Here is a 26,581-nt window from a genome sequence, read left to right as displayed (position 1 = left end):
TCAGAAAGTCTAGGAGGGGGGCCTGGCGTCTGTGCTTCACCAAGCCTTCCAGGAGATTCTGCTGGGAGCTCATGTCCCACAGCTACTGGGACAGGTGCCCTTCTATGGTCTCCAGCCCCAAGATGCCTTCCTTGATGACATAAACACTTGATGCTTATTCCTCAGAACTTGTTTTTAGTTTAACAAAGAGAAGAGTGTCCAGCACCGCACAAGTGCTTTCTAAACATTGCCTCATGTCATCTTCAGACATGCCCCCTGAGCGAAGCATTAAGGCCATCCTCATTGTCCAGAGGAGAGAGGGAGAGAGTATGTTGGAGAGAGGGAGGTCGCCGGCACAGGGTCACACAGCAGGGACTCAAACCAGCACCCTCGTGTTCAACGGCAGTGCCCACTACCCCATCTGGAGCTTCTCTCCAGGTGAGTCTGAAACGCTGCAATTCTCTTCCCACCAAGTTGTCTGCATGTACCCCTTTGGCCAAGTTTCCTAGAGAATTAGACACTTCTTTTGCCTGGCTAATTTTAGAGTCCTTGGAATTACACTAACCCCTTAATATCTAACTACTACTATTTAAGATATAAAGTCAAATCAAATGGACATTACAAAAGTGGGCCAAACTACAGGTCCTGTGACCTTTTTTTTTTCCCTAATAAAACCCTAAATGTAAAATAGGTTAGAAAAGACACTGATACACCTTCACTCAAGCTTTTATCCAAGCTTTTAAAATATTATTGTACTCCTTAAAAAAATTCTGTAACTGGGGACACCTGGGTGGCTCAGTGGGTTAATTGTCTGCCTTCAGCTGAGGTGATGATCTCAGGGTCCTGGGATCAAGTCCCAGCTCGGGCTCCCTGCTCCGCGGGGAGCCTGCTTCTCCCTCTGCCTGCCCATCTCCCCGCCATGAGTGCACTATAGCACATTCTCACACTCTTCAACAAACACATAAAATCTTTTAAAAAATTATAAAATGGAACTCAAAAATTAAAACTAATTAGGAAAAGGAGATACTTACATTTATAATGGCATTTTAAAGCTGATGCTCTTGGATGATATAGGAAAAAATACTCCCGTGCTCAAAACTGCTGACTGGTTACAAAGGATAATTGTGGGGTTTTAGAATAAACTGTGGTTGTTTTCTCGTATTGCAAAAATTACAAGCATACTTTATGAAAAACATTGTTCGAGATGTACTAGTCAATGTTCTGCTGGTTAAAATATATGTTAATATTTCCTTAATAGAAATAAAGGTGTAACCCATTAGGAAAGGTTCACGGCTCCAAAGTGAAGACATGCCCCTGTGTCCCACGACCCATGGCTTCCGAACCTCCGTCTTCTCCAGGAGTGAGTGCCACCTATGAAAAAGTTGTGCAAAGAGCTCTTGGAGATACTGAGAGTTACAACCAGAAAACCTCGGGTTTTGTTCTTCATGAAGGAATAGGTTTACTTTCTAGAGCAGAAACTCAAACGTTTAAACAATTTTAACAAAACATCAAATAGAGGAATATCAGGTCTCCAAACACTGAGCTGGGTTGGACATTTACTTCAACAGCTAGCCTCTCTCTCTCTCGAGTGTACACATGGCTTCTCCAACCCTCAATGTATTTGGTGAGATGCGAACAAAGCCGGTGACATCACAGTGGCCTTGTCCGATTCACAGCCACTATCGCTCGCCATTGAGTGAGCAAGAAAGAAATGTCCACGGTACACAGAGGTATTTATTCCAGAGTGAACAACAGTCATTCCACAACTCTGAACGAAGTGGTGACTCTAAGAGCAGTAAAAGATGAAGGGGCCGGAGTACTGTCCTTTATCAGCAAGAGATAAAACCAACCGATAGGCAAAAGCCTCGTGGTATGTGAAATATCCCTTCAGTATCTGACGGGGCACTGCTTTTATCTTTGCTCTTACCACAAACCTCGCAAGCCTTAAAACTCAGAGGCCATCAGCTGTTCTCATAGTGCGCATATTAAAAATCAAGAATAGCAAAGCTAGGAATATTACTAAACCACGGAATAAACTATTTACATAAGGAGTTCAGCATTGTGTATATTTCCAAGTCGTGTTTAGTCTGGGGTGGAGTAACTACTCCAAATTCCAAATTAAGAGGAAACACCTTCGTCTGGCACAAACTCCCTTTCTGTTCCCTAACACTGCCACCAGCTCACGTGGGCCCATGCACAGTCCCACCGGGGCTCTTCCAGGGCTGGAGAGTGAATGTCGGCCAGAAGCATCAGCCCCAATTACAAATCACTGGTGAGGTCTCTCCATGGGGCAGGCACCCCCCACACATAGTGGGGGAATTTAAAGAGAAGCTGGGTCCTCCAGCGGCTCAGAATTGTCAGGGGTGTCAGAGGAACAGACACGAGACACTGCGGTCCCAGCCACAGAGCAGCGAGAACCACCAGCATGGCTTGAGCACTGAGCTGCTCTGGGGGCACGACCACACCAGGTGACGTGAAGGTTTCCAAGGACACTGTATTCTCATTAGGGACCTGAGGCTCAAACAGATGACATCACCCCATGGAACACAGAGACTAGTCCTTCGTGCAATCACCCAGCCGACAGGTTGGCAAGCCACGAAGATAAACTTCACAGATCCAGGTCGTGAAGGGCGAAATCAAAGCAGCCATGAGATCCCTACTGTGGAGAGAGGCCAGGACCCCACCCTGATGACCCCAAATGCCAGAGAGGATGTAGAGACACAGGGACCCTCACTTCTTGCTAGCAGGAAGGCAAAATGGTGCAGCCTGCTTCAGGAGACAGTTTGGTGTTTGGTGGTCACCCACAAAACTAAACACACTCTTGCCACACTAACCAGCAATCATGTGCACCCCAAGGAGTGGAGCACTTTTGTCCACACAGAAACCTGCCCCTGGCTGTCTACAGCAGCTTTATTCAGAACCGCCAGGTTGTGGGAGCCACCAAGATGGCCCTCGGGGGTACAGGGACAAAGAATCCGTGGTCCAGCCAGGCAAGGCAGTATCACTCCACGCCAACAAGACAGTCATGATCCGGTCACGAAAAGATGTGTGGAGGAACCTGAACGTGTATCACCAAGTGAAAGAAGCCAGTGTGAACGGCCACATCCCATCTGATTCCAGCTCTAGGACATCTGGAAAAGTCAAGCTATGGAGACAGTCAGAGGAGCGGTTGCCAGGCATACGGGGGAAGGAGGAACAGGCAGAGCACGGGGGGTCTTGAAGTCTCTGGGTCACGCTACAGTGATGACATGTCTGCACACCCCTCCACACGCATGGACTGCACAACACCGAGAGTGACTGTCATGCAACATGGGAGATGATGACGCATCACCGTAGGCTCACCCATTGTGACAAATGCCCCACTCGGGTGGGTGACACTGATGGAGGACAGGCTGTGCTCGCATCAGGGAAGGAGGGGATATGGGCAAATCTCTGCGCCTTCCTCTCAACCTAAAGCTACTCTATAAAAGAGAAAGTCTTTATCAAAAGACAAATAGAAACCAGCGCATGGAACAGAAGGGAAGCTGCGGTTCAACATGAGGTAGCCCCTCAGGGGAATGCCGTGGTCATAAATGGATCCCTAGAGACAAGTAGCCACCCAGCAACACGAGGACTGGGCTGGAGGGAGCCCAGGAACGAGGAGGGGTTTGCTGCAACCCTGGCTCAAGGCGGACAGACCTGGAAGGGGGATGCAGCCATGGGAGGAGAAAGCAGGCGGGAATGCAGAGAAGCCCACAGGAGGAAGACATGGCAGCCTTGGCGACTGAGTGACATGGAGGTTAAAAAGAGACAGGATAAAAGAGATTTCCTCTAGGGGAAGTCATCGTGTCTGGGCTGAGTGTGAGGAGATACTGGGGCATCGGCGACTACAAGGCAACAGTGGGAATGGGCAGTCGGTCTGGGTAAGACTGTAAGTTCAGCTCTGAACACGTTTGCAAAGTCTGAGACTAAAGCCAAGGTGACATGACCCATGGGAATGCGAAGATCCTAGGCTGCATTTGAAGAAAAAGGTCTGGAGCCCTCTTCATGGGATCACAAGAGCAGATCTTCCCAGCCAGAGAGGGCAGACAGCACAGAGAGGAGAGAGGAGAGGAGAGGAGCCGGCGGGCTGGACCCCATCGCACACCCATGCCGAGGGCCTGGGCAGAGGAAAAAGGGAGAAACAGGAGGAAATCTAGGAGAGACACATGTCACTAGAGCACAACCAGGAGAACAATGGAGGGAAACACAGGATGGAACCAGTTCACCGTGTACCAGACTATAAAAATATTAACCCCAAGTAATTCTTACAGTGTCCAGTGCCTCCAAAGAACTTGACCATTGAAACGTGTTCTGGTTTATATCCTCTCTCATTGTACGCCTGAGAATAGTAGGAATATGTCTTTTGTATTGTTCTATAGTCGACATTTTTTAGTGGTTGTTTAATAATAGCAGGAAGAACAATGCCCTAATGGTATTATTTTCGGCATTCTATTGTTGCTTTTGCTTACTCTATCTCAAGAATGCAAAAATACCAAATCTGCTTGAGAGGCATTTTAATGAGGTTAATCCTTTTCGAATTTCTGGAACAAATGTTAAAACAAACACTGTCTATACTTCTTCCAAACAAGTGTTAGAACTCACTCAATTTTTGACGCCCTCTGGATTTCTCAAAGGGTTTGTTCCAGGGAGGCACCGGTGGGTTCATTTGTCTGAAAAACCCTTACTAGCTCTTCACTAAGTAACTGAATTCCTGAAGCGATGACCATCCTGACCAGTCCCAAGACATTTGCCAACAGTCTTGTTAATGAATAATGGGTTTTGTGAATTCCCTCATGTACTTGCCCAAGTGAGGCTACGTTTTCTGGGGCAGTTCCTAAAGGCACTGCAGCCTAGAAGCAGCCATCCATGCGGCAACCTTCCACACACCCCAATGTACCTGCAGCCTGGGGAGAGGGGACACCCCCAAGTCAGGGTCCCGCTGGCAGCTGGTGCCTCTTCCCACCATCTCCCAGACCTTGTTCTTCCGTGTCTCTACCCCTCTGGGAGGAAAGGTCAGCTACCACGGCTGGTAACAGAAGACGTGGCATCTGGGTTTCTCAAAGGAGGGAGCCTCCGTGTCGTTCTCAAATGCAGGGGCTGCAGGTCTAGGAACAGGCGGCACAGGCGGCACCTGTGAGCATAACGACCCTCACAGCTCATGGAAACAGCGACGCTGACCTTATAGATTCTCGTCCCCCTCAGAGCGGGAGGTGGGGTGTCCTCCTGGAAGCGTCTCTGCGTCCTGCGCAGCTGGCCACTGTGACACTCACCAGCCTGGGCGGCCCGCGTGCTGCTCGGCGGCCCGCGTGCTGCTCGGCGGCCCGCGTGCTGCTCGGCGGCCCTGCCAAGTGCAAGCGGCCTGGGGGCAGGGCGAGCCCATGCGCAGTCGCAGTCCCGCGGGCCAGCCAGAGCACAAGCGTGCGGGAGGGCTCAGGGCGCATGCGCGGGGCAAAGGACGGAAGGAGCAGTCCCCGGGAGAAGGGTCAGGTCTGCCTGACCGAGGCGTCGGGGGAGTCCTCCCAGCTCATCGGCCTACTAAGAGCGGACATTTTTAAACCACACTTGCTCTTGGTGTATGTGATGAACTTACGCGGCCGATAATTCTGTGGGGGCCGCGCCTGCAACACGCAGTTTACATGCATTACTCCTTCCGGCTGGGCCAAGTCCACAGATGAGGAACCTAATGATTTGGGCTGTATCCCTCTGGGGTATTGGGCTAATGGTGCCGCCACGGGCCGGTGGGAAAGCTCGGACTTCTTGTTTCAATTCCCTTTGCAACAGAACAGAGTCGTACTCAACATGGGGACTAAGTCTCAGCTCCGTGAGTCCTGGGTCACGGAGCCCCAGGACAGTGAGCAGGGTCTGAACACGCCCAGAGCCGGGGGCAGGCATCTCCACACTTGGGGGCGAGTTCACGTTTCCAATCCTGAGAAACCATCCGTTAAGGGGGGAGGGGGTGACGCAGTGAGAGAGGAGTCCGAGGCTCCTGCGGTGGGGACGCTTCCCTCCGCTTCCCTCCGGTCTGACTGCAGGACTGAGAACACAGGGCACCCGCAATCGGGGCGCTTCTGCTCAGGCCTGTCCCCTCCTCCTCACTTCTTGCCTCAGAAAGAAAAGTTGGGGAGGGGAATCAGGATAGACTGGGCATGGGGGAAAATCACTGGCTTAGAAAATCCATCTACTAGTAAATGAACAATATGACCATGGCAGATAGGGTCAAATATAAAATCAAAGAGCCTTTCAAATGGAGGGGGGGCAATGCTTGCCCAGCATGGGGGTGGGGGCAATGTTGGGACAGGTACAAATGCAGGTAAAGTGTGAATCAGATTCTCTTTTAAGGCACAGGTAACCCTAGAATCCTTCGGGGTGGCTTCTGAGTAAGGATTTGATGGACTGATGGCAGTGACTTATTATTCACAATGTAGTTTTAAATGTATTTTGCCTGGATCTGTGTTGAAGTTATTTCAAATTTTGGTACCTAATAGGTAATTCTGGAAAGTGGTAAGCAAAAAAAAAAAAAAAAAAAAAAAAAAAAAAAAAAAAAAAGTTCTTGATGATATGAAAAGTGAAATGCTTTTTAAAAATTAGACAATTATTTTTAAACAGATTTTTTTGGACATCCATGTCATATCCATATCTAAGTCAGGAAAAATTAAGTGTAAAGATAATGTTGAGTCAGCTGGTGATCGATCAGAGAGTGTCCAAACACGTGACCCAGAACTTAAAACACTATGGGACACCTTGAGGTTTAGAGCCAAGCCAGTGGACAGGAATGTGCTTGGGTCTTAGAGAATAATTAAAGGAGAGTGATCCCACACAACAGTAGTGAGTTTGATTTCCCAGGCAAGAACAGGCATTCCCATAGGTGTGTGGCTTGTTATTTAAAGTCCCAGCTGAAGCTAGTTCTTACAATCAGCTTTGCTTTGCTACTATTATCAGTTAGAAAATCTAAGTCCAAGCAGAGGTTCCTATTTCCAAATAGAGAACTTTCTCTCATTTGCTTGCCATCGAATTTAGCAATCTCTCCTTGGAAGTATGACATCTTTGGGTCAATGTTTCTACACCCAAATAAGTGCTCTGGAGATTCCTCTTCTCATCATTACTGGAGAGCGCTTGAACCACTGAGTCCGGTGCTTGGCTGGGCTCGGGGCTGGGAGAAGCATCTGCCCTTAATTGCTGCTCTGATCACCAGCCCTTTCGACACCCAATGAAGGAGCTGCCAGAAAGGAGTCAGCCCTGCCCTGGGATGAGGCGGGCATGCACACTACCAGCTCACTCTGGCAGGTACCCGTCCCGTTGATTTTACAAGCAAGAGTCAGTGAATACCATCCCTCCCGAAGACAACTAAAAACAAACAAACAAACAAAACGTAAAAGCAACCACCTGAATGGGAGCAGGAGGGAGAGCGCTATGAGTGGGTACACGATGAGCTAGATGAGGTCTGGAACAGTAAGAGTGACTGGGAAGTGCGGAAAGTAGCAAAATAATTTTTAAACATTGAGGGGGGGGGCGTGTAAAATGCCTTTAGAAGCCATACTTTCTCAGGGTGTTGTCTGCAAGCCTGGCACACTGAGGACCCGCCGAGGTCTTTATTCTGTCTGAGGGGGAAAGAAAAAAAAAAGAAAGAAAGAACAAAAGTGCATCAAGGACCTTCCAGAGCTGGAAGCCTTTCCTCCTGCAAGCCCAGCTCCGGGATCCTTTCCGGCAAGCACACAGCCCGAGGAAGTGAAAACTAGCAAAACAATTTGTGCTTAGAACAATAAGATGGAGTTTCATGTTGGTTTCATACTCAACTATGATGTGGTTATAGCTTTATGGGTAATGTCCATTAATAAAAGGCAACGAGTGGGGTTTGGTAACTTTTTAAAGCTCCGCTCACAAGCGCCCCACTTCTGTCCTCCAGCGGGCTTCAGCCACAGAAAAGTCGTGGGAAAGCAAGAGAGACAGCTGTTTCCAGGCAAACGGCCCACAACTGCTCAGCATCAACCAGCAGAGTCGCCCGAGAAGGGGAGAAACACGCCCAAAGCGACTCCCGGGCACAAGCGTGGGGGCTCTGAGCAGCGTGGGGCGCGCGTGCCCACCCAGCCTGTCCCCAGCCCACCAGGGCGCCCAGGGCAGGAGAGGGCGCCGGGCCGCTGAGGCCTCCGCGGCGCGAGTTCAAGTCCCGCAGACTCCCGGGCACCATCGCCCGGCGCGGTGCGCCCAGAGCTCTGCTCAGCTTGCCCAGGGCCCGGAGAGGTCCTCTACCTCGCCCCCGCCCAGCCCACAACAAAGGAGGCTCCCTAATGGATGCGCGAAGGCAGCCCACAGGGGTCCCTGGCGGGGGCCCGCGCGGAGAGGGCACCTGGCCATGCCACGCGCGACCCCCGAGGGGCGGGCGGGCGGCTGGGTCCGGGGACAAAGGGGCCGCGCGGGGCGCCCGCGGCGCGGGGCGGGACGCCGGGGGAGCGGAGCCGGCCAGGGACTCACCTTCGCAGCGGCCCGGCTGCGCTCCTCGTGGAGCAGGAGGGCGGCGGCCAGCAGCAGCAGCCAGAAGCCGAGCCGGGGCACCATGGTGGCGCGCCCGGGGCGGCCGGGACCGGCGGGGATCGGCGGGGGACGGCGGCGGGCGGCTCAGCGGCGGAGGGCCGGGACGCGAGCGCTGCGCACCGTCCGGGGCGCGGCGGCTCGCGGCGGAGACCTGAGCGCGGCCCGGCGAGCTCCCCAATTTGTTGGCGCTGCCCCCTCCCCTCGGCGGCGCGCGGGCGGCGTCTCAAAGGGGAGGACCCTGCGGCGCGGGTAAGAGGCGGCGGGAGCGCGCGGCCCGGAGATTGTGGCCGCCGCGCGCCGGGACGCCAGGGCTCTGCGCTCCGCACCCACCCGCGGCAGCCGCGCGACCCCGCGCCCCCCGCGCTCGCCCACCGGCCGGAGGACCGAGGACCCGGGCCGGCACCCGGGGGCCCGCGAGGGCGACCGCGCTGCCCGTGTGCCGCGGCCGGGCGCCCCCGGAGCGGCGGATGCGCGCGGACCGCCCCTGACGCCGGGCGCGAGGTGAGGGCGACCCCGAGGACGCGGAGACCCGGGCTGGGGCTGGGACTTGGGGCGCCCGGCGCAGGCAGGGCGCTACGCGCACTTCTGCTGAAGTGGGGGAGGTCACCGAGCGGCCGCCGCTAAGCGGCGCCCAGCAGGGCCTAAGTGGGAGGCTCCCCCTTCTCCTGTCCGGTCTCGGGGCGGCTCTCTGTCACCCCTGCAGGGATGCGGGGGCGCGCCCCGCTTTCCCGCGTCTTGTGGAAGGAGGCTTGCGGCGAGGATGCTCCCTCCCCAGCCCCTGCTAAGCCTGCTTTGTCTCTCGCCCTCCAGAGCTGGAGAGACCGCGCGGAGTCCGGAGCGACGGGATCGGGAGTATGGACAGACACCAGTGCTCGGCGTCCAGCCCTGCCCTGCGGCGGTAAGCCACTTTCTGCCGCGTCCCCGTGGGTCCTGCGCGCGGGGTCCCTTGCGTGTAACTCAGGAACTGCCAAGCCGCGGCCGCCCGCTCATGGCGGTCTCCCTCTCTCTCCCATCCAGGTGGCTGCTGCTGGGGGCTGTGACCGTGGGGCTTCTGGCCCAGAGCGTCTTGGCGGTAAGTCCTGGGTCCAGCTCATGGGCTCTGATTCGTGCGCCGGGGGAGTGGAAGGGACACCTTGTGGCCTTGCGGGAAGGCAGCTCTCGTGCGTGCTCACCTGAGAGTGCGTGCGTGTGCGCCCGTGTGTGCCTGCAGCCCTGACCCAGCCCAGGTTCCGCGAGCGCTCGCTTTGCCCAGAGAACGTCTCAAGTGTGCCTTCCCTTGGGTTCCCCACTTGGATCCCGTGTGCAACAGGCGGTGGCCCTCCCCCGAGAGCCAACAGTTTAAACCATAGCCTGAGGCGTCCTCTCCTGAACTGGAGCGAATCCCCGGCTTCCTAGAGAGAAGACGGTCTGTCCCGGGGTGGTTGAGACGCCGGGGCTCGGAGAAGAAATGTGTTTGTGGCACTGGGAAGCTGGTGTCTGGGTACCATCCTCGGCAGAGAGTTTTCTGGGGCTTTTCAATGAGAGGCATGGGGGAATGAATGGGCGGGGCGAGGAGGAGAGAGAGAGCCAGCAGTGTCCCTGGAGTTAACCCCTGTGAGTGAACAACTGCGAAACCCTGCAGTTTCCTACCAGGTCTCCGCCGGGGTGGGAGGGGCTAAGGTGCATTCAGGGCTGCTCCGGTATTGGTGCACTTGGGAGGCACTGTGGGATTGTGTAAATGGTGTTCAAATGATTGGAGCCGCTTGCATTAAGCTGGACGCAATAAGGCCATCCCTTGGTTGTGGACACAGATGTTTAAACTGGGACCAAAAACGGGTGGAAGACATGGTGTGCCCCAGACCCCACTCCCCCTGCACTCTTAACGGATTTCCCAGGTGGCTCTTGTGGGTTCCCGGTGACCACCGTCACACAGGACCGGGGACAGCCGGTTTGACTGAAATTCTGTTATTTTCATTGTCCTGGTCCTCGTGTCAAACAAAGATTTTAAAGTCAGCGAGGGAAAAAGAGCTACTCGAGCTTGGAAAGAGCCTTTAGCCTCCCTTTTCACCTTCTGCTCCAGTTCAGGCGAGACTGGGAAGTCAGAAGGAGTCCGTAGACTTTCGCCGGAACATGCCAGGCCAAAGTTTTCTCCAAGCGCGGCTCAGAGGAGGAAGAGGGTAGACAGGACAGGTCTGAATCACACTGGGAGTGTGCACCCGGCTGGCCTTTCTCATCTCCACAGTGCTTGGCCCTTAGAACCACTTTCATACGCCCCTGTTTTCCTTCCTGGGGATGGGGAAAGCCTGGCGAATTTTCTCTGGCATTGATCCTAAAACTGGTGGAAAGAGCTTGGGGTCGGAACACCGGGGTACTAATCAACGTTGTGCCGTGGTCTTGGAAACCCTGAATCCTGGTCTCCACACCTAGAACAGGAGAGAGAACATCCCCTCGCTTGTTACTGGGGGGCGGGCGGCAACCTCTATCCCTTCATCCAAAACCTCTTCCCTGCTCAGCCCACCTGAGTCTTTGCTGTCTGACCGTTGGGCAGGGCGGAGAGCATCTCCTGTCCGACAGCGCACCTCGGAGCGCTCGGCCTGGACCCCCCACCCACCTGGGGGCGGGGGGCTGCTGAGAACTTCAGACCTCTGCTCTGAATCTAGATGATCTTCTTCTTTCTCCTCCGAATCTACATCTTCTGATCAGACTGTCTCGGTTGGAGCCTGGGAGTCTGTATTCTACCTGACACCAAAGTTTGGGACCCACTGAATTAGAACATTGGGTTGGGAGGCAGTTGGAGTCACTTGCCATTTTGAGTCCTTCTCCTGTAGGCGTGGGGGTGTCTGTTCTTCAACAAATACACAGTTTGTTACATTCAACAGTGGATCTCCTACTTATTAACTTCTTGTTGACCACTGGCTTTGAGCGGTTACTCATGAAATAATGCCTTGATCTTCAGCTGTATCCACTGAGAAATCTCTCTTATCTGTGGCAAATTCACCTCCTCCCCTCTTGGTTCACTGTGCTCAAGAAACCTGCCTCATTGCCCATTTGTGATAAGGACTCGTCCCCAAGAGTAAGTCCAGTCAGTAAAAAGGGCTGCCCTTTGTCGTTTGAAGGGTGCTATAGCAGAAGCAGCCGAAAATGGTTATCAAAGAGAGTAGACAACTAATTTTTTAAAGGCTTTATTTGTAAGTAATCTCTACACCTGAGTTGGGGCTTGAACTCACAACTCTGAGACCAAGAGTTGCTCTTTCCGCCAATGGAGCCAGCCAGGCGCCCCCCCCCACCTGCTTTTTAAAGAGAGGGTAGAGAGTTATTCAATAATTATTTTTTATTTGCCAATTCGTGTGTACCCCTCCTGGGAAACAATTGCTATTGTCACCCCATTTTACAGATGAGAAAGCAGGGGCACACAGTGTCTAGACAGCTTGCGCGTGGTCTCTCTGTAAGTGCAGGTGTGGGGTTTGAGCCCAGCCCCTGCCCACTGAGTACCCAGGGTCAGACAGCAGGTCAGTTGTGAGGATGCTCCTGAGCTCCAGTGTTTGCGTCTCTGGTCCCGCTTCCTCTTTGCTCTTGACGGTGACCCAGAGTCAAGCCCACACACTGGTTTCTGGAAAGGGAAATAGCGTTCCTCCTCCCCACCACTCTGTTCTGAAGAGCAGGAGCCCAGAGCGAGGTCAAAGCGATGGGGTCCGGTGTCCAGAGGGAGAGAAGGAAGCAGAAGTCCCGCTGGCCAGCCTGAGGTCAGGGCCCAGCATGGACATATGTGTTCTGCTGTTCGTGCTGCCCTTCCTGAAGGTGTCCTACCTCGAGAAGGTGCCAGGGCACTGAGTTCCTTTCTACACCACCTATTCTATGGGGCCTCGTGGCATCAGCATGGCTATGCCGGACCCAGAAGCCAGGTGCCCTGGGACCACAATGAGCTGCCACCTCGCGCTGGCGCTCACCAGAGCCCTGAGTCCCGGCCACCCCTCCCCCCCCACACACACAATGGGCTCATAGGCAGGGACGTGAGCCTGCAGAGCAGAGGCTGTAGGATGAGGAGAGCCTGGTAGGGAGCAAGGCACCAGGCATCTGGGCCTGTGAGGGAAGGTTGCCGAGGCGGAGCCTCCTTGGGGACCGGAAAGCCCTCACTCTGCAGAACACTGTGGCTTATCTTGAGAGATGGGGCAGCAGCTTTGAAGATCTGAGAGGCCAGTCTCGTGTGACTCTGGAAGCTGGGCTGACTCACCATCTCAGCTGGGACACTGGCCACACACTCTCCATGCTCACGGGTATTGGGGTGCAGCCGGGAGGCCTGGAGGTGCAGGTGCCATGCCCCCCGGGAGATGCAGGGCTCTACACGGCCTGCAGGCCTTCCAGGCGCTCCAGGCCCTGGAAGGTTCACCTGAGGCTCCTGCAAGCAGCCACACCTTTCCCTGTCCCCCAGGCTAAAGCCAAAGGCAATACTTGGTGAGGTTTTCTCTTCTCCTTTTGGCCGGTAGATCTTTTGCGAAGAAGGCATAGTCCTGCGCCACTCCAGTGCTCTGTGTAGGAATCCGCGAGACCACTTCTCCCCCCAGTTTCCAAGAGCATTAGTCCTCTCGTTCAAAATTGGGGCCCCTGGGAAGCGGGGAGACAGCACAGGGCTCCCCCCTGTTAGTGGAAGGCCAAGCAGGAAGCACGTACCCCATCTCTGCAGGCCGGTAAAGCGCGCCTCCCTTGGTGGCCGGGATGACTTGGCCACATTCGGGAACACGAGGAATTTATCATGGCATCGCGGAACTCGACGTGGCCGTGCAGGGTGGACAGAGGGGACGGAGCCCTTGGGAATATTTGGAGCTAGAAAACAAAGATTTTGCTGAAATAGTAAAAATCAAAGGACTGTCTTTCTGGGTTGAGGATAAAACACGGGAGACTCGCTTCCATTAAGTAATAGAGACGGCTCCGGGGAAGAGCAGAGGCGTGGCGTGCATTCACCGTCAACGCTGTGTTTGGTGACGGTGTGACAGGCTGTCGTGAACCAGAGGGTGGTTGGCAAAAGTCCTGTTCTTTCACTCAGAGAAAGAGCGTCTTGGGTTGCCGAGCTGCAGTGAGAGGGCGGGGGTCGGCCTCTTGCTGTGCGTGCGGGGGTCGCTGGGCGTCGTCACCCCTGCAGAGGGTGCTGGGTGACGTCTGGAACACCAGCCGGACTGACTGGCTCCTCACTGGCTGTTTGACCCCAGGGCAAGTCACAAACGCCTTGGTCCGGAGACATGGGGAAGGGGACCCGTCGTGCCGTAGGGTCCCAGGGCTGGGGTGCTGCGGGCGGTCAGTGTGCCACCCCCGCCGCAGGCCCACCCTGTGTGGGGAGCCGGCTGCCCCCTCCCCGGCTGGGACACTGGGATGGGAAAGCTTTTCCAGGGAAGCGTGTGCACTGCTCCAGGATGTAACTTAAAAATAAATAGGCTGTATTAGGCTTTTTAGCTTCAGGGTGTGAGAAGCTTCTAGAATCCGCCCACGGTACTTAATCAGCTGAGATGAGAACAGGCAGGTGACTTGGGTACGTCTTGCCGCTACCCTGGCGTCTGTTCCCTCAGTTACCGAGACTTCCTGGGGCAGGTAAGAGCCTGGGTGACTCCCTGACCATGATGTCAGTGGCTTCCCTGGGCATCCGTGATTTTTCTTTGGGTTTTCCATGAATGAAAAAGGGGGTATCCTGTTTAGGGAGACCTGCCAGTTTCTCCAGTCCTTGAGGGAACCTCAGAGGAATCTCACGCCCCCCGGAGCTCCGCGGCCTCCCGCAGGCCCTGCCCCACCCAGCGGAGTGGGCTCTCGCGTCGGGGTCTCCCCGCCTCGCGGCGCTCCTGGTGCACCTGGGCCTTCCGTTAGGCTGTGCTGTGCTGCCCTGAGCAAGGCTGCTTTTGAGGTGCCGCGTTCTTTTGTACCCGCTCCTGTAAGTGCAAGGTGGTCTTGGGGATTGGATCCTGCAGGCGAGAAAGAACATTCACAGGAAAACCGGCAAAATTCTGAGTCTGTAGCGTATTAACATACTCGTGTGAGTTTCTGGCTTTGACAAAAAGCACCGAGATTCTGTAAGATGTTGCCACAGGCCTTGCATTGCCATGGACCACATCTCCAAGTGGCCACCACTTCCACTCCAGCTATGGGCTGGGGAAAAGGGCCAGGAACGGAGGCCCGTGGCCAGAGGCCATCACTCACACATCTGCCTCTATCACACCGCCTAGGAGGAGAGCAGCCTCTGGCCCCCAGCCCTGGCCAGTCCTGATCTGTAGCTTTGACATACCATGTCTCCTCACCGTAGCCCATGGCCCCTGTCACAGAGAGCACACCCTGTCCCCTCACTTGTCAGAGTGCCCAGGAGGCAGATGCCAGATGCCCCGTCCCTGCTGCAGCCTCTGCCCCAGAGGACAGAGGCTGGACTCTGAGTCCAGTCAAAGTGCCCTCTTGGCCTGCTAGGACTTTCCTTTATCATTAGGTAGCGATGACCTTAAATCACGCATAACACAGAGACTCATGCTCAACACACTTGCTGCTCCCACAACCAACGTTTAGGGCACATTTTGTCTTCCCTCTGGGACATGAGCTCTGGTCCGTGGTCTGTGCCCCCGGCACGGGGACCCAGCCGGCCCTCAGCAGGGTCTGCTCGGGGAACACAGGAGACATAACCCGCCGGAAGCGTTCAGACACATCTTCTGGATGAGGAATCCGGTCGTGGAACAACTCATAAAAGATTAAAGGGTAGCTTTTCTCATGGGGTTTTGGGTTTTCTTTGTTTTGCTTTTTTTCCAAATTAAGCACTGCCCCCCCCCCGATCGAGCCCACCGTGCGTGATGAGAAGGGAGCCATCGGTCCGTGAGAGATTTGCATTTTTTCCGAGGGATGGTTTCAGCCACACCCATAAAATTCCTATTTTGCTGCTTTGCCCCGTTCCATGATCTCCCACGTGGGAACTCCAGAAGAATGTGTGTTAGGAATTCCGCGGACTCATTTTCTGCTACCTGGTAGAAATGACGTACCGTGTTTTTCTGCATGTTGAGCACTTTTGGGCGTATGACCATCTTTGTGAAGTAGTGTGGGTGCGTGAGGACGGGGACAGCTCCCAGGGGTCCCTGTCCATCAGGACGAATGCTGATCAGCCGTGCCCAGGCAGTCACTGCCCAGTGCTGCCGGGAAGGAGGGACGCAGGAGACCAGCCCGTGCCGGGGGCCCCACCAGGCAGACCTCCCGCCTCTCCCACCCACACACAGCTGGCCCTGGCACCAGGTCAGAGAAAAGGAAGTGGTCTCGAGGAAGGCTGTGGGGTCTCCTCGCTCAGAGCACGTCGCACGGGGGGTGTGAGACATACATATGTCCGCTGTGTGTGAAACAGACATGTGCAGTGTTTATCCCTGTGCCGTATGGAGGGCGATCGACGTAGGTGGTAGCTGGACAGACGTGGACTGATGACAGACTTATGGACGGATGATGGCTGTAGACAGCGGAAGATTACAGAGAAAGAGAGAGACGGATAAACAGGTAGATAAACAGGTGGCTGGGCATTGGGTAGAGACAGGCAGACAGACAGATGATAGTTGGAAAGCGTACAGATAGGCATCAAGATGAGACAGAGACACAATACAGAGCTTGCAGGCCACACACACTTGGCCTCCAAGGCTCCTGGCTCCTTTCTCCACAACGGCTGCTCTGGTGGAGGAAGGGAGTGTTGGGCAGGCCGGACCTCTGCAGGGGCCCCTCTCTAGGGAGGCCGGCCTGTGCACATAGGTGACAGAGGCTGGTGGGCTCTAGGAAACAAAGTGCTGAAGGTCACACAATGACCCGGGAAGTCCGGAGGGGGCAGTGGGGAACCCCATCCACAGACAGAGTTCCTGGAAATCTTCTCCAGGGCCCTTTTGAAACCCCAGGCTGTGCCGATGTATGGACGGCTACTTCGTAAAGCGGGAGGCACAAGCAAGCCGGCGCTATTTCGAGCAGTTGAAGAGGCTGGGGGAGAAGTTTACTGAAACACTCTGGGCAGGAAGAGGGCTTCCTCAGATGAGCTGTGCAGGAGCCCCCAGGGACAGTGGTGGGATGGTGACACAGTCCATTTGTCCAGGCCAACAGGGAGGCCGGGGTGGTGTGTCACACAGAGGGGGGCATCTGGGTTTGTGGCCCAGGACCAGGAGGTCACTTCAGCTCTCTGAGCCCCCAGCTTCATGGGTGAAACAGCAATGCCACTAACTATGTCACAAGTTCATGGTGAGCTGGACTATGTGACGTTCCTTCACCGAAAGAACATGTTTGCTTCTCCTGGGAATAGTCACGTCCACGAATCATCCTGGGACCTCAGGTGTGGGTCCCACAGCCAGACAGGCGGGAGCAGTGCATAGGGGTGTTCTGAGCGCACACGTGTGTGTCTGTGGGGTAGGAGCTGTCCAGCGGTCTGGCCAAATTTTTGAAGTTGACTCTACCCCCTGGGTTCAACCACGCTTGGAGAGCAGCCTGCAGAGCTCAGCGTGGGAGACGGGGCTGCTCTGTCCTTTGACTGGTAGACCTTACCATACGTCAGATTCATGTGGGTTATGTTGGAGCCCCGATCAAGCCTCAGAGCCACACTCCGTCCACGGAATGTAGAAGAAAGGTCAGGACTGGGACACGGGTCTCCCAGAGGGGCCAGGTGGGTCTCAAGTTCAAAATGTACTTTGTCTCCTTCCTGGCTGTGTGGCTCTGGACAAGCCACTTGGCTTTAGGCTTTCGTTGTATCTTCAAAACTGGAATAAACTCGTTCTACCTCCTAAGTGTGCTCTGAGGAGAAAAAAAAAAGAAATTGCATGTAAAGATCATAGCAAGCTTATTAGCCTTGTAGGGCTTGATAAATGCTAGCCAGTGGCTACTTGGTACTAGGATTTTTTTTTTTTTAATTACATGTGGGTCTTCATCCTCAAAACATAAAACCTTGAAACCACAGAGAGGAAAAGTTCAAGTGTAACCGGAATTTGGGGTGAGGCCAGTTCTCACAGCCCTTGCTGCCCCAACAGGGCGCTCTCTGTGGGGCCTTCATGGCCGGGGATGGGGCCTTGCCTACGGCGCAGGCTGGGGCATAGGGGAGCTGGGCTGGGACACCGGTGGGAGGCATCGTGGGGAGTGAGGTGCACGTCTTCTGCGGTGAGACCCCACCATCTTCGCACACCCTGGCAGCTGTGACCCCAGGAAGTGAGCTGTGGACACCTCGGGGGCCACAGGCAAGACAGACGTAGGGATATCTATGCCTTTGGACAGTTGTCTCCATTTTGTTGAGTTGCAAAAATACCTAAAAAGAAAAGAATTTAAATTTTAATTAACATTCAGTCGAGGTATAACTAAATTATTTCCAGAATAAATCGAAAGACTTATAAACAAAGAATAGTTTGTTCAAATAATTGCAGACCGACGTATAATTTAACAAAGCAGGAAAAGTCAAGAGGTCTTAGTTTGGCCAAGCGGCACAGAAAATGCCCAGTAGAATCTGCACATAGGATTTCTTTCTTGAAAGAGCAGAAGGATCCCCCCAGCACGTCCTAGCAGGGCACTGGCAGTCCTCCACAGCCAGGATGGGCAGGACACACAGACCAACCCGTTTCCTCCTCAGGCCCAGGTGAGGAAGGCCAGTGGGGCAGAAGGTCCCAGCTGGGGATTCCAGGGAGGAAAACCGCCTCCTTCCCTTTCTTCCTTACTTGGTCATTGTCCTAACTGTAACTGTGCGTGTTACAATGTAGCGCTGATCTGGGCTGAGATCCTCTCCCCCCTATCTAGAAGCCACCTTCGCTTCCTGCTTATTCCTACCAGGTTACAAGCGCCCCCCCGGCCACCCCCACCAGGACAATCTTAGCTCAGACAGGATTTCCTTCATCTTAGTCACCAGGTTTTATGGTCCAGCCTCCCCTTCCCGTTGCAAAACAAGGAATATTAACAGCAGACTCTGAAATGATTTGTCAGTCTTGGGCCAATATGTGTAGACCTCAGCTTCTGTGCCTACTGAGCAAGACCGAGATGCCAGAGACCGATGTTAAATTGCAAAAGGGCAGACACGTTCACTTTAATTGCATTTCTAAAATGCTGCAGAGTTTAAACAAAAATGACAGTCATAGCAAACATCATTTATGTTTAAAACGAAGGCTCGTAAATGCTGACATTTCCTGCTGGTTATGAGTCTGGTTCCCACCGCCATGCACAACACGCCCTTGAGGCATGCCATGAAGCATTTCCTGCGGCTCTGAAGGAGAATGCAAGATCCCCAAGATCCCCGTAGCCTCCCAGGTGATTCCGGGAGGGATCATGCACCTCAGTTGTAGGAGCGACGCATGTAGTTGTCGGGTCCATTCTTGATTAAAATGGAACCTCGCCCAAGTTACAGGGCAGAATGTGTGCATGGAGCAAGCAACTTAGTCCTTCACAGCCTCGCCTCCTGTTCTGAGTGCCCGTGCTGGCTCCCCGCCTCTCCTAGTACTGGTGGTGGTAGTAGTACCAGCAGTAGTAACAGTAGTAGTCATAGTGTACTAATGGCAGTGGTACTAGTGGCGGCCGTAGTACCCGAGGTGTTAACAGTAGTGGTAAGAGTACCAGTGGTAGTAGTACTAGTGGTGGCAGTAATGCCAGTGGATTAACAGTAATGGTAAGAGTACCAGTGGCAGCAGTACCAGTACCAGTAGTACTCGTAGTAGTACTCATGGTGGTGGTACTAGTGGTAGCAGTGGTACCATTGGTGTTAATAGTAGTGGTAGTAATAGTAGTGGCAAGAGAAATAGTGGCAGCAGTAGTACCAGCACTGGGAACAGAGGTGGTGGTAAGAGTATTAGTGGCAGTAGTACTCCTGTCAGCGGTATGCCGTGGTAGCAGCAAACTGCTCTGCTTTTCCACTGAAGGGTTCTTGCCAGGAGATGAGCGACAGTCTTCCTCTCCCGGCCTGCGTCAGTGGAGGCCATCAAGGGAAAGAAAGAGTAAAACTCATGTTCACAGATTCTGAGTTACTTTTTCATCCCTGTTCCGAAATCTCTCCCCTCAGACGCTCCACTCTGCTAGGTCCACAGCCACCTCAGAGCCGGCCCGGCCTTGTGCCGGCAGGCACAGCTCACCTCCGGTTTCCCGTGCAAGCCCGGCGGAGCCTTGTGTCCGGGACAGCCCCGTACTCTGCGGGAGCTGCTCTGGGCTGGGGCCACACCTCGAAGTGTCCACCTCTGGGTTAAGCAGCACCTGTCAACCTGGGCTGGGGAATGTTCCAGAATGTTAGAACACATCCCCCTGGGACACTGGGATTTATACAAGGCCCTCAGAAGACTCTAAAGGAATTTCAAAGCCCAGGCAGAGACCGACTTGGCCCTTTAAGCCCAAAACAATGTGCTCTGCTCACTAGAGGCTCAGAAGAGTCCTGGGCTCTCCACCGGCTGGAGGCAGCCCCAAGCCCCCACCTGATGGGTGCAATTCACGCTTCATCTGAGCTATAACTTGGGGGTGAGTTCTTCACTTTCCAACCAGATCGGTTTGTTATCTGCTTCTCACCTGATTGGAATTCCATGTACCAGAAATGACTCACGTTACTTGGGGGGGACGGGGGTGGAAGATTAGTCAGGCTCACTCCTGATTTTTCTTAAATCCAGAAATTCCTTACCTAAGATGTAGAAGCAGATAAGAACCATATTGCCTCCTGCCTGGAACTTCTAGAACAAGGAATGCGCGGACAACACTGGCGCGTCAAATAAATGGAGAGTTTCGTTTTCCTGGAGCCAGATCTAACCCGGGGGCCCCCGCCTCTGTGCGTAAGAAAACAGGAAAGCAAAGCCAGAGCAGTGTCTCAAAGGAAAACACGTTGGTTTAGAAGAAGCTCTACATATATCCATTCCTGTTTAAAAGGGTCTCTTTCTCCTCTTTGCAGTGCCTTTAACAAAATCTTTCTTCTTCGGGTCCTTAACTTAAGAACAAAAAAGTGATTATTCAGGGAACATTTCTGCCTTCATGGTGGTTTTTCTTCCTCATTGGGTTTAATTAATGAAAGTCCATAAGAATAAACAGCAAAAAAGGCCAGACTTCGTGAGGTTTTTCTGAATTCTCCATAGGAAGAATTTTTTTTTTTTGATCTTTATTCTTTCTAAGCATTTCATATGTTAGAAATTATTTAATTTCCCGAAATAAAAAATAAGGTCTTGAGCCCTGATTCACACATCCCCCAGAATACAAACATAGAGCGTTTGGAAACGGACCATTTGGAAACCATCTCGTTCATGTCACGTCCGCCCTCTTGGGTATGTAGTACACACCTGCGTGGGTTCTTTTGTACTCTTGATTGTTTCTGCTGAACTACACAGAACGGAGCATCTACCCCCTTCACCATTTTCAAGCACTTCCCCGGCCCTTCACAACCATCCCCACCATCCGCCTCCAGAACTTTCTCTTCCCCACCGAGGCTGTGTCCCCACTCAGCAGTGACGCCCCACCTCCCTCCCTCAGCCCCCAGGGAGCTCCGTCCTGCTCTCCTGTCTCAGGGTTGGGTTCGCCCGTGTCAGGGCCTCCTGTGAGGGGTCTGGCTCGCCTCGCTGAGCGCATACTGTCCTCACGGTCCGAGCGCGGCGTGGTCCGTGTCCGCCTGTGCCCTCCCTGTGGGAGGCTCGGAAACACTCCAGTACTTTCTGACATACTCTTTTAAAGCTCGGTTTCGCTCTCTGGATTGATAGGTTCCCGGGGTTGATGTCGGGTTCAGAGGAAGTGACTCAGAGCTCGAAACAAAGGGGCGAGTGGGCCAGTCGGCCTCGGGGCTCTGACACCCCCGTGTCCCAGACGCGGCCTTCCCACGTGGCCTGCCCAGCTCCCTGGAGGCCCCTCTTCTCTCGGGGTGCATCTGGCTCTCTGCACCTGTCAACCACACCGTGACAGAGTGGTCACAGGGGCCATCCTGGCGAGAGTTTCCTTTGCGAAAGCGTGAGGCCTCGTCTGGACGGCACTGAGGGTGACCCAGACCCTGTGCGGCTCCTGAGGCCCCAGGGCTGCCCGAGGCTCCTCCGGAAGGAAGCAGAGCCTGTCGAGACGAGGGACGAAACCCGGCTGAGGGCTGCGAGGGAGCCAGGAGGGGCTGCTGGCTGGCAGCCCGGGGTGGAGGCGGTCTCGGGGGTGAGGGGACATGGACCATCAGATGCCACCTGGACTGAGGTCTTGCCCACAGGTTTCCCAGGTGGTCAGTGCCTGGGCCCTCTCTCGACGCAGGGCTGGGTCCGAATGTGGTGGGTGGGGAGACCCCAGGAGAAGGGGAGCCAGTGAGCCTGAATCACTCTTACTGGTGTCCCCCCTCGGGTCACCGCGCTGGATGGCGGGCTCCCCGAGGGCCAGGAACGCGCGTCCTCGCCAGCGCAGGACCTGCACATGCCTGCCTGTGGACCGAGGACCCTGTTGAGTAAATGCAGCATCTGACCGTTCTGTAGGAAGGCTGAAGGTCCTTAAGATTTCTAAACCAAGGAGGCTGGTGACGTGATCAGAGGCTCCATGGCCGCCCAGGGAAGGTCTGCTGAGTGGGAGGGAGGAGACGGGAGACAGGTGCAAAGGAAGGTGGCGTTTCTGTCCCCTTCATAGCTCTTCAGTCCGTCACACTGAGCCTGAGCTGCCCTGTTTCAGCCAGTGCCCGCAGCTGAATGAGGCCTCCGTCTTAGAGGAGGCGTCAGCCCTGTGGCACCCATGGCCAGTCCACCGGGGTCCATGCTGGGAGCGGGGCCACGTGCCTCAACGTTCAAGGGCTTTCAGCCACACCCTCTCCAGCCAAACCACTCGTTTAGCCCCAAAGACGGACGGAAGCATTTGAGGCTTACTGGCCGCTCCGGAGGTCCCACTTCTGGCCCCTCGTGCTGGGGAACTTCAGCAGGCTGTGACCTGACGTCCCGGAGGAGGAGAGGGTCCCGGCAGCAGCCACCTGCCCAGAGATGGCACTGGCCGTTGAGAGCACAGCGCCTGGCCATCGCCCGCAGGGTGCTTTTCCTTTCTCAGCGTAGTCGTGCTGACGATGTAGCGTTAGCCGATGCTGGTTCCTCGGCCACGGGGAGACGGGGCATGGAGAGGACGGTGTGTCAGAGGGGCCGTGGGGCCGGCTGAGGTCCCTGTCACAGACACAGAAGGCTGGCGAAGACCGCTCCCGCCGTCTCTCCAGCAGCCGCCATGTGCCGGGAAGGGGAAGGCACACGGAGGAGCACTAAGGAAACCCCAAAGAAAAGAGGAGCTCCTCTTCCTCCCTCAACCTGGCCGTGGCCCGGTGAGCCCCGTAAGCCCCGTGAGGACAAGGGCCATGTCATGTCTGGGCATGCCGAGTCCCCCCGCCCCCCGGCCCAGGGCAGAGTTGAGCGAGGGGGCTGGGCTCTGACCCAAGGACAGATGGGCGGAAGAAAGTGGGTGAGACAGGGGTCCTGGTCCGAAGGGGCACTCAGTGTTTGGGGAACTTTTTGTTCAGAATCACAGCACGAATCACTGTGTTCGGTGCCAAAGGCACATCCCTCAGAGATGGTGGCTGAGGTCAACTGCAGGCAATTCCTCTCCCGCTGGCTTCACTGGCCTCAAATCACTGTATAAAAAGCTACTGGGGTGGACAGATGCTGGCTTATGTGCAGAGTCAAGCTAACGAAAAATATGCTTCTGCTGCAGAACCGAGGGCAGCCCATCCCGCGGCCCGGAGCTTCTTTCTCCTGAGCTTCAGAGCCCAAGGGAGGGCGGGCGTGAGGCCAGGGAGTGCCTGGGGGCCAAGGGGGACTTGCTCTTCAGGGCAAGAGGGTTGGCCAGTGGCCTCCTTTGTGCTTCTAGAAACTTGGCTTCATGGTCTGCCAAGGGTAAGAATGCAGAACATGGACCAGTGACCAAACCATGTGGTCCAATGGAAGGGTTGGGGGCCATCATTCAGAGGCCCCCCACTTATGAGCCAAAGTCGCAAGTGCCTCCCTGCTGGGCCCATGACAGTGAGGGAGCTGAGGGGAAGGGGACTTGCCAGTGAGGTCACTTTACCCTGTAAATGCTCTGGGGGGCGTTGGCGGGTGACTCCTCACCCAGTGCTCTAGAGAGGACCTGGGGTCCAGCTGGATCCAAAGGACCAGGCAGAGCTCGGTGTGCAGACTCGGAATTTGATCCGGCAGGTTCGGACCCAGCAGGTGTAACCCATTCCCCGCTGGTCCCAGAACCACGGGGCCTAGGAGATAATCTCTAGAGCCTTCCCTTTGAGTGGTGGCTCTCTAACAAGCACTAGGGCCTTTGACTGGGGTGTGCTTGGCCCCACTGGGTCACGCCCAACCTCTGAAATATCTCAGAAACACACGACACTCACTTGCTCGTGCAGGCAAGTTTGAAAAGTCATGAGCTGGAGAAGAATCATTTTAATCTGCCCTTCTCTGGATGGGTTAAGGGATTTCTCTCTTTGAGGAGCATTTTATCTTCTGACTGGTGGGCCCAGAGCTTCTGCAGTCATGCCTGGCCTGAGAGCAAGTCTGACCCTGAGCTTTGCAAAAACAGCCTGTGGGACGGGAGGGCAGGAATCGGCCATTGTGGCCCATTTTGTGAAAACACAGCCATCTCTGGAAAAGGGGGTCTTCTGAGTCCCACCAGGAGATTAACCCAAGGTGTACGTAGTGATCAGAAACCAACACATTCTTGAAGAGCTGTTGAGAGACTGTGTTGCAAACAGAAGACAGCGCTGGGGCTTCGCAGAGCGTTTCCTTGAAGCCTGTTTCCTTTGGAAATGAGGCTGAAAGCACAGCCCCGTTATCTCTCTAGATTGTCAGTGCTTCCTGTGCAGCGACACAGTTTTCCCCAGCGATGGTCAGTCATGCATTTGACCGTCTCTAGTTAAAGCATCTCTTAAACAGAGTCCTTCGGAAGATTCCATGAAAGACAACCACGTTTTAGAGATAAAAGCAAAGATTCAGTGAGCAGACATCTCATGTGAATGAACACGGGGAAATTGTTTTGAAAGATTAGGGAGTCGAGGTAGAGAATGCTTGCTTTGGACAACGACTAAGGCAAGGCCATCACGTGACGCACACGTCACTGTCCCTGCATGCCTGCTTCAGACCCCTGCTCCTGCAGGCTGCCGTCTGTCCCACAGGGCACAGAACACGTACTTGGTGCGTATGAGGTGGAAGAAGAGGAACATTCTGGATGCGTCTGTACCAAAACTTATCTTAGATCGTTTGCTTTGAACTCAGACCACCCCTGCCCATCGCCCGAGCTGAGGACCTGTGACCTCAAATCCAGCTCACATGCTGCTGGTCAGGCTGTGGCCATCATGAACCATGACCTTGGGCAAGATCCTTCGTTTCTAGACCTTGGTCTCCTTCTCTGTGAGATGAGGTCATAACTCCGCCTCGGCCGGCTGCTAAAAGAACCAAATGCGACAGCTGAGGGAGAGCGCCCGCGTGCGCTGGGGTGGACACGCCCACAGGTGCTGGGTGTCCTCCCCGCTCCGTCACCTCTTGAACTTGAGCGTGTCTCCTCCTGGCATGTCTCCCTGGTGACAGCCCTCCCTGCTGGCCTCCTGCACCCCTGAGTCATGGAGCTCTGGCTGGAGATTCCAGAAGGTTCTCAGGGTACAGGTGGTGCCTTCTGTGTCTCTTCCTTCTGTGCACTGTGGGCCACAGGAAAGGTCTGCGGTGGGCTGCTGATGGCCGTCAGCCATTGGGGTCTTCAGCAAGCCGCTGCGCCTTAGTGATTCCTCCCACACTGGGTCAGCCCCGGTAGTCTCCAGGGAGCTGCTGGGTCTTCCCTTCCTCCTGTTTGTCAGCCGGTCAATGGCAATGGGAGAATAATACTGTCTTAGCTCAAGTGGTGAGCTACTGCTCAAAAATCCACAAAACTGGCAGCGGCAGATGGCAGCTCCCAAGCCAGAAGGGAAACGGCCAGTGTATGACCAAAGACTCTTGACCTCGGGAAGCTCATCAGTTTGGATTCAGGGTGAGCCCTTGCTTGGTGCCCCCAGAAGTTGGCAGCTGTGTGCGCACAACCTTGTAGCATCCCAGCTCAGACGCCCCTGCCCATCCCCCAGCACGCATGCCCCCACCCATGTGCGCCGCTCCCCCAGTCTGGGTCGCCCTCATTCCGGGGGGCCCCGTCACAGCCACCTCTGCAGCTGGCCATCGGGAGGGCTCCCGGCCGTCCACGCTGTGGCCTCCCCAGCCACCGTGCCTGGGTTCACTCCTGTCCCTCCACCAGCTGGCTTCCTGCCCTGCTCAGAGCCGCACCCACCCCGGCGCTCAGCACGTAGTGAAGACAGACTTCTCCCCACATCGCTGACCACGGTGCATTCCAGCCAGAAACAACTCTGCTGCGTCATGCTCCTGTCCCTGTACGTCCAACTCAAGGTCAATCTGAGCCGGCCTTTCATGTCCGATGCTTGTTGTTAAAAGGCGAGGAGTTGGGCCTGCTTCAGAGTGGCCCCCGAGACAGCCCCGGGTGACTTTCAAGCTCTTGTCTTTTCGCACTGGAGAGCTGCCGATGGGGTGTCGGCTGGAAAACAGGGAGTCCAGCTCAGAGTGGCCGGCCCGTGCTGCCCGTGGCTTCCAGTCCCTGCCCTGGGTGTCACCCGAAACTGAAATCCTTGCAGCAGAGACAGGGCTCCTGCTGGGACCCACACCAGCTAATTTTGTTTTCAAAGTTCGTTAAAGCACTGTTTTCAAGTGAGGCTTTTCTGCTTGGCTGTCATCTTTTTTAAATCACCATTTAAAACTAAACTGTGACCACAAACAGTGCTTCTGGGTCACGTATGCAACGTGACGAACTTCCCAGAGACTCAGTGAAGTCTAAATAGATTTTTATAATACATATATATATATATATATATAATTGCATATATAATATGTATTATATAACATTTATAACAATTTTGTGTGTGGAACAGAGTCAGTATTTTAAATGATTGTCAAGTGATAATAGAACAATAAAGGACAAATCATGTACTGTAAACCTCCTTAATCTATGCTAATCATCATGATTTTGTGTTCAGTAAACTCCAGACCAGAAGGAGATTCGGTTAATATGAAGAGCCCTAGCAGGGGTGCCTGGTGGCTCAGTCGGTGAGGCGTCCGACCCGCCATCTCCGCTCAGGTCTTGATCTCAGGCTCGAGGGTTC

The 26,581-nt window shown here is 54.6% G+C and overlaps 2 protein-coding genes across 3 annotated transcripts in view; one reads left to right on the top strand and one right to left on the bottom strand.

The window, feature by feature from the left end:
- The window catches only part of COL4A1 (collagen type IV alpha 1 chain), a 130,087-nt gene extending 121,415 nt beyond the window's left edge, over positions 1-8,672 (bottom strand). Inside the window, 1 exon segment of the mRNA XM_045081320.1 lies at positions 8,470-8,672. Coding sequence (XP_044937255.1) covers positions 8,470-8,553 — 84 coding nt within the window. The 5' untranslated portion in view covers positions 8,554-8,672.
- Positions 8,673-8,824: 152 nt separating this feature from the next.
- COL4A2 (collagen type IV alpha 2 chain) overlaps positions 8,825-26,581 on the top strand; it is a 154,786-nt gene continuing 137,029 nt past the window's right edge. For both annotated transcript variants that reach the window (XM_045081319.1, XM_045081318.1), the window contains exons 1-3: positions 8,825-9,030; positions 9,340-9,427; positions 9,547-9,601. In XM_045081319.1, coding sequence (XP_044937254.1) covers positions 9,384-9,427; positions 9,547-9,601 — 99 coding nt within the window. In that variant the 5' untranslated portion in view covers positions 8,825-9,030; positions 9,340-9,383. The remainder of the gene's footprint in view (positions 9,031-9,339; positions 9,428-9,546; positions 9,602-26,581) is intronic.

Source organism: Mustela putorius, unplaced genomic scaffold (genome assembly GCF_011764305.1).
Source record: "Mustela putorius furo isolate JIRA1106 unplaced genomic scaffold, ASM1176430v1.1 tig00000551_pilon_pilon_pilon, whole genome shotgun sequence".
Classification (NCBI taxonomy): Eukaryota; Metazoa; Chordata; class Mammalia; order Carnivora; family Mustelidae; genus Mustela; species Mustela putorius.
The sequence above is the reverse complement of the archived record's forward strand: the minus strand, read 5'-3'. Positions and strand labels throughout refer to the sequence as shown.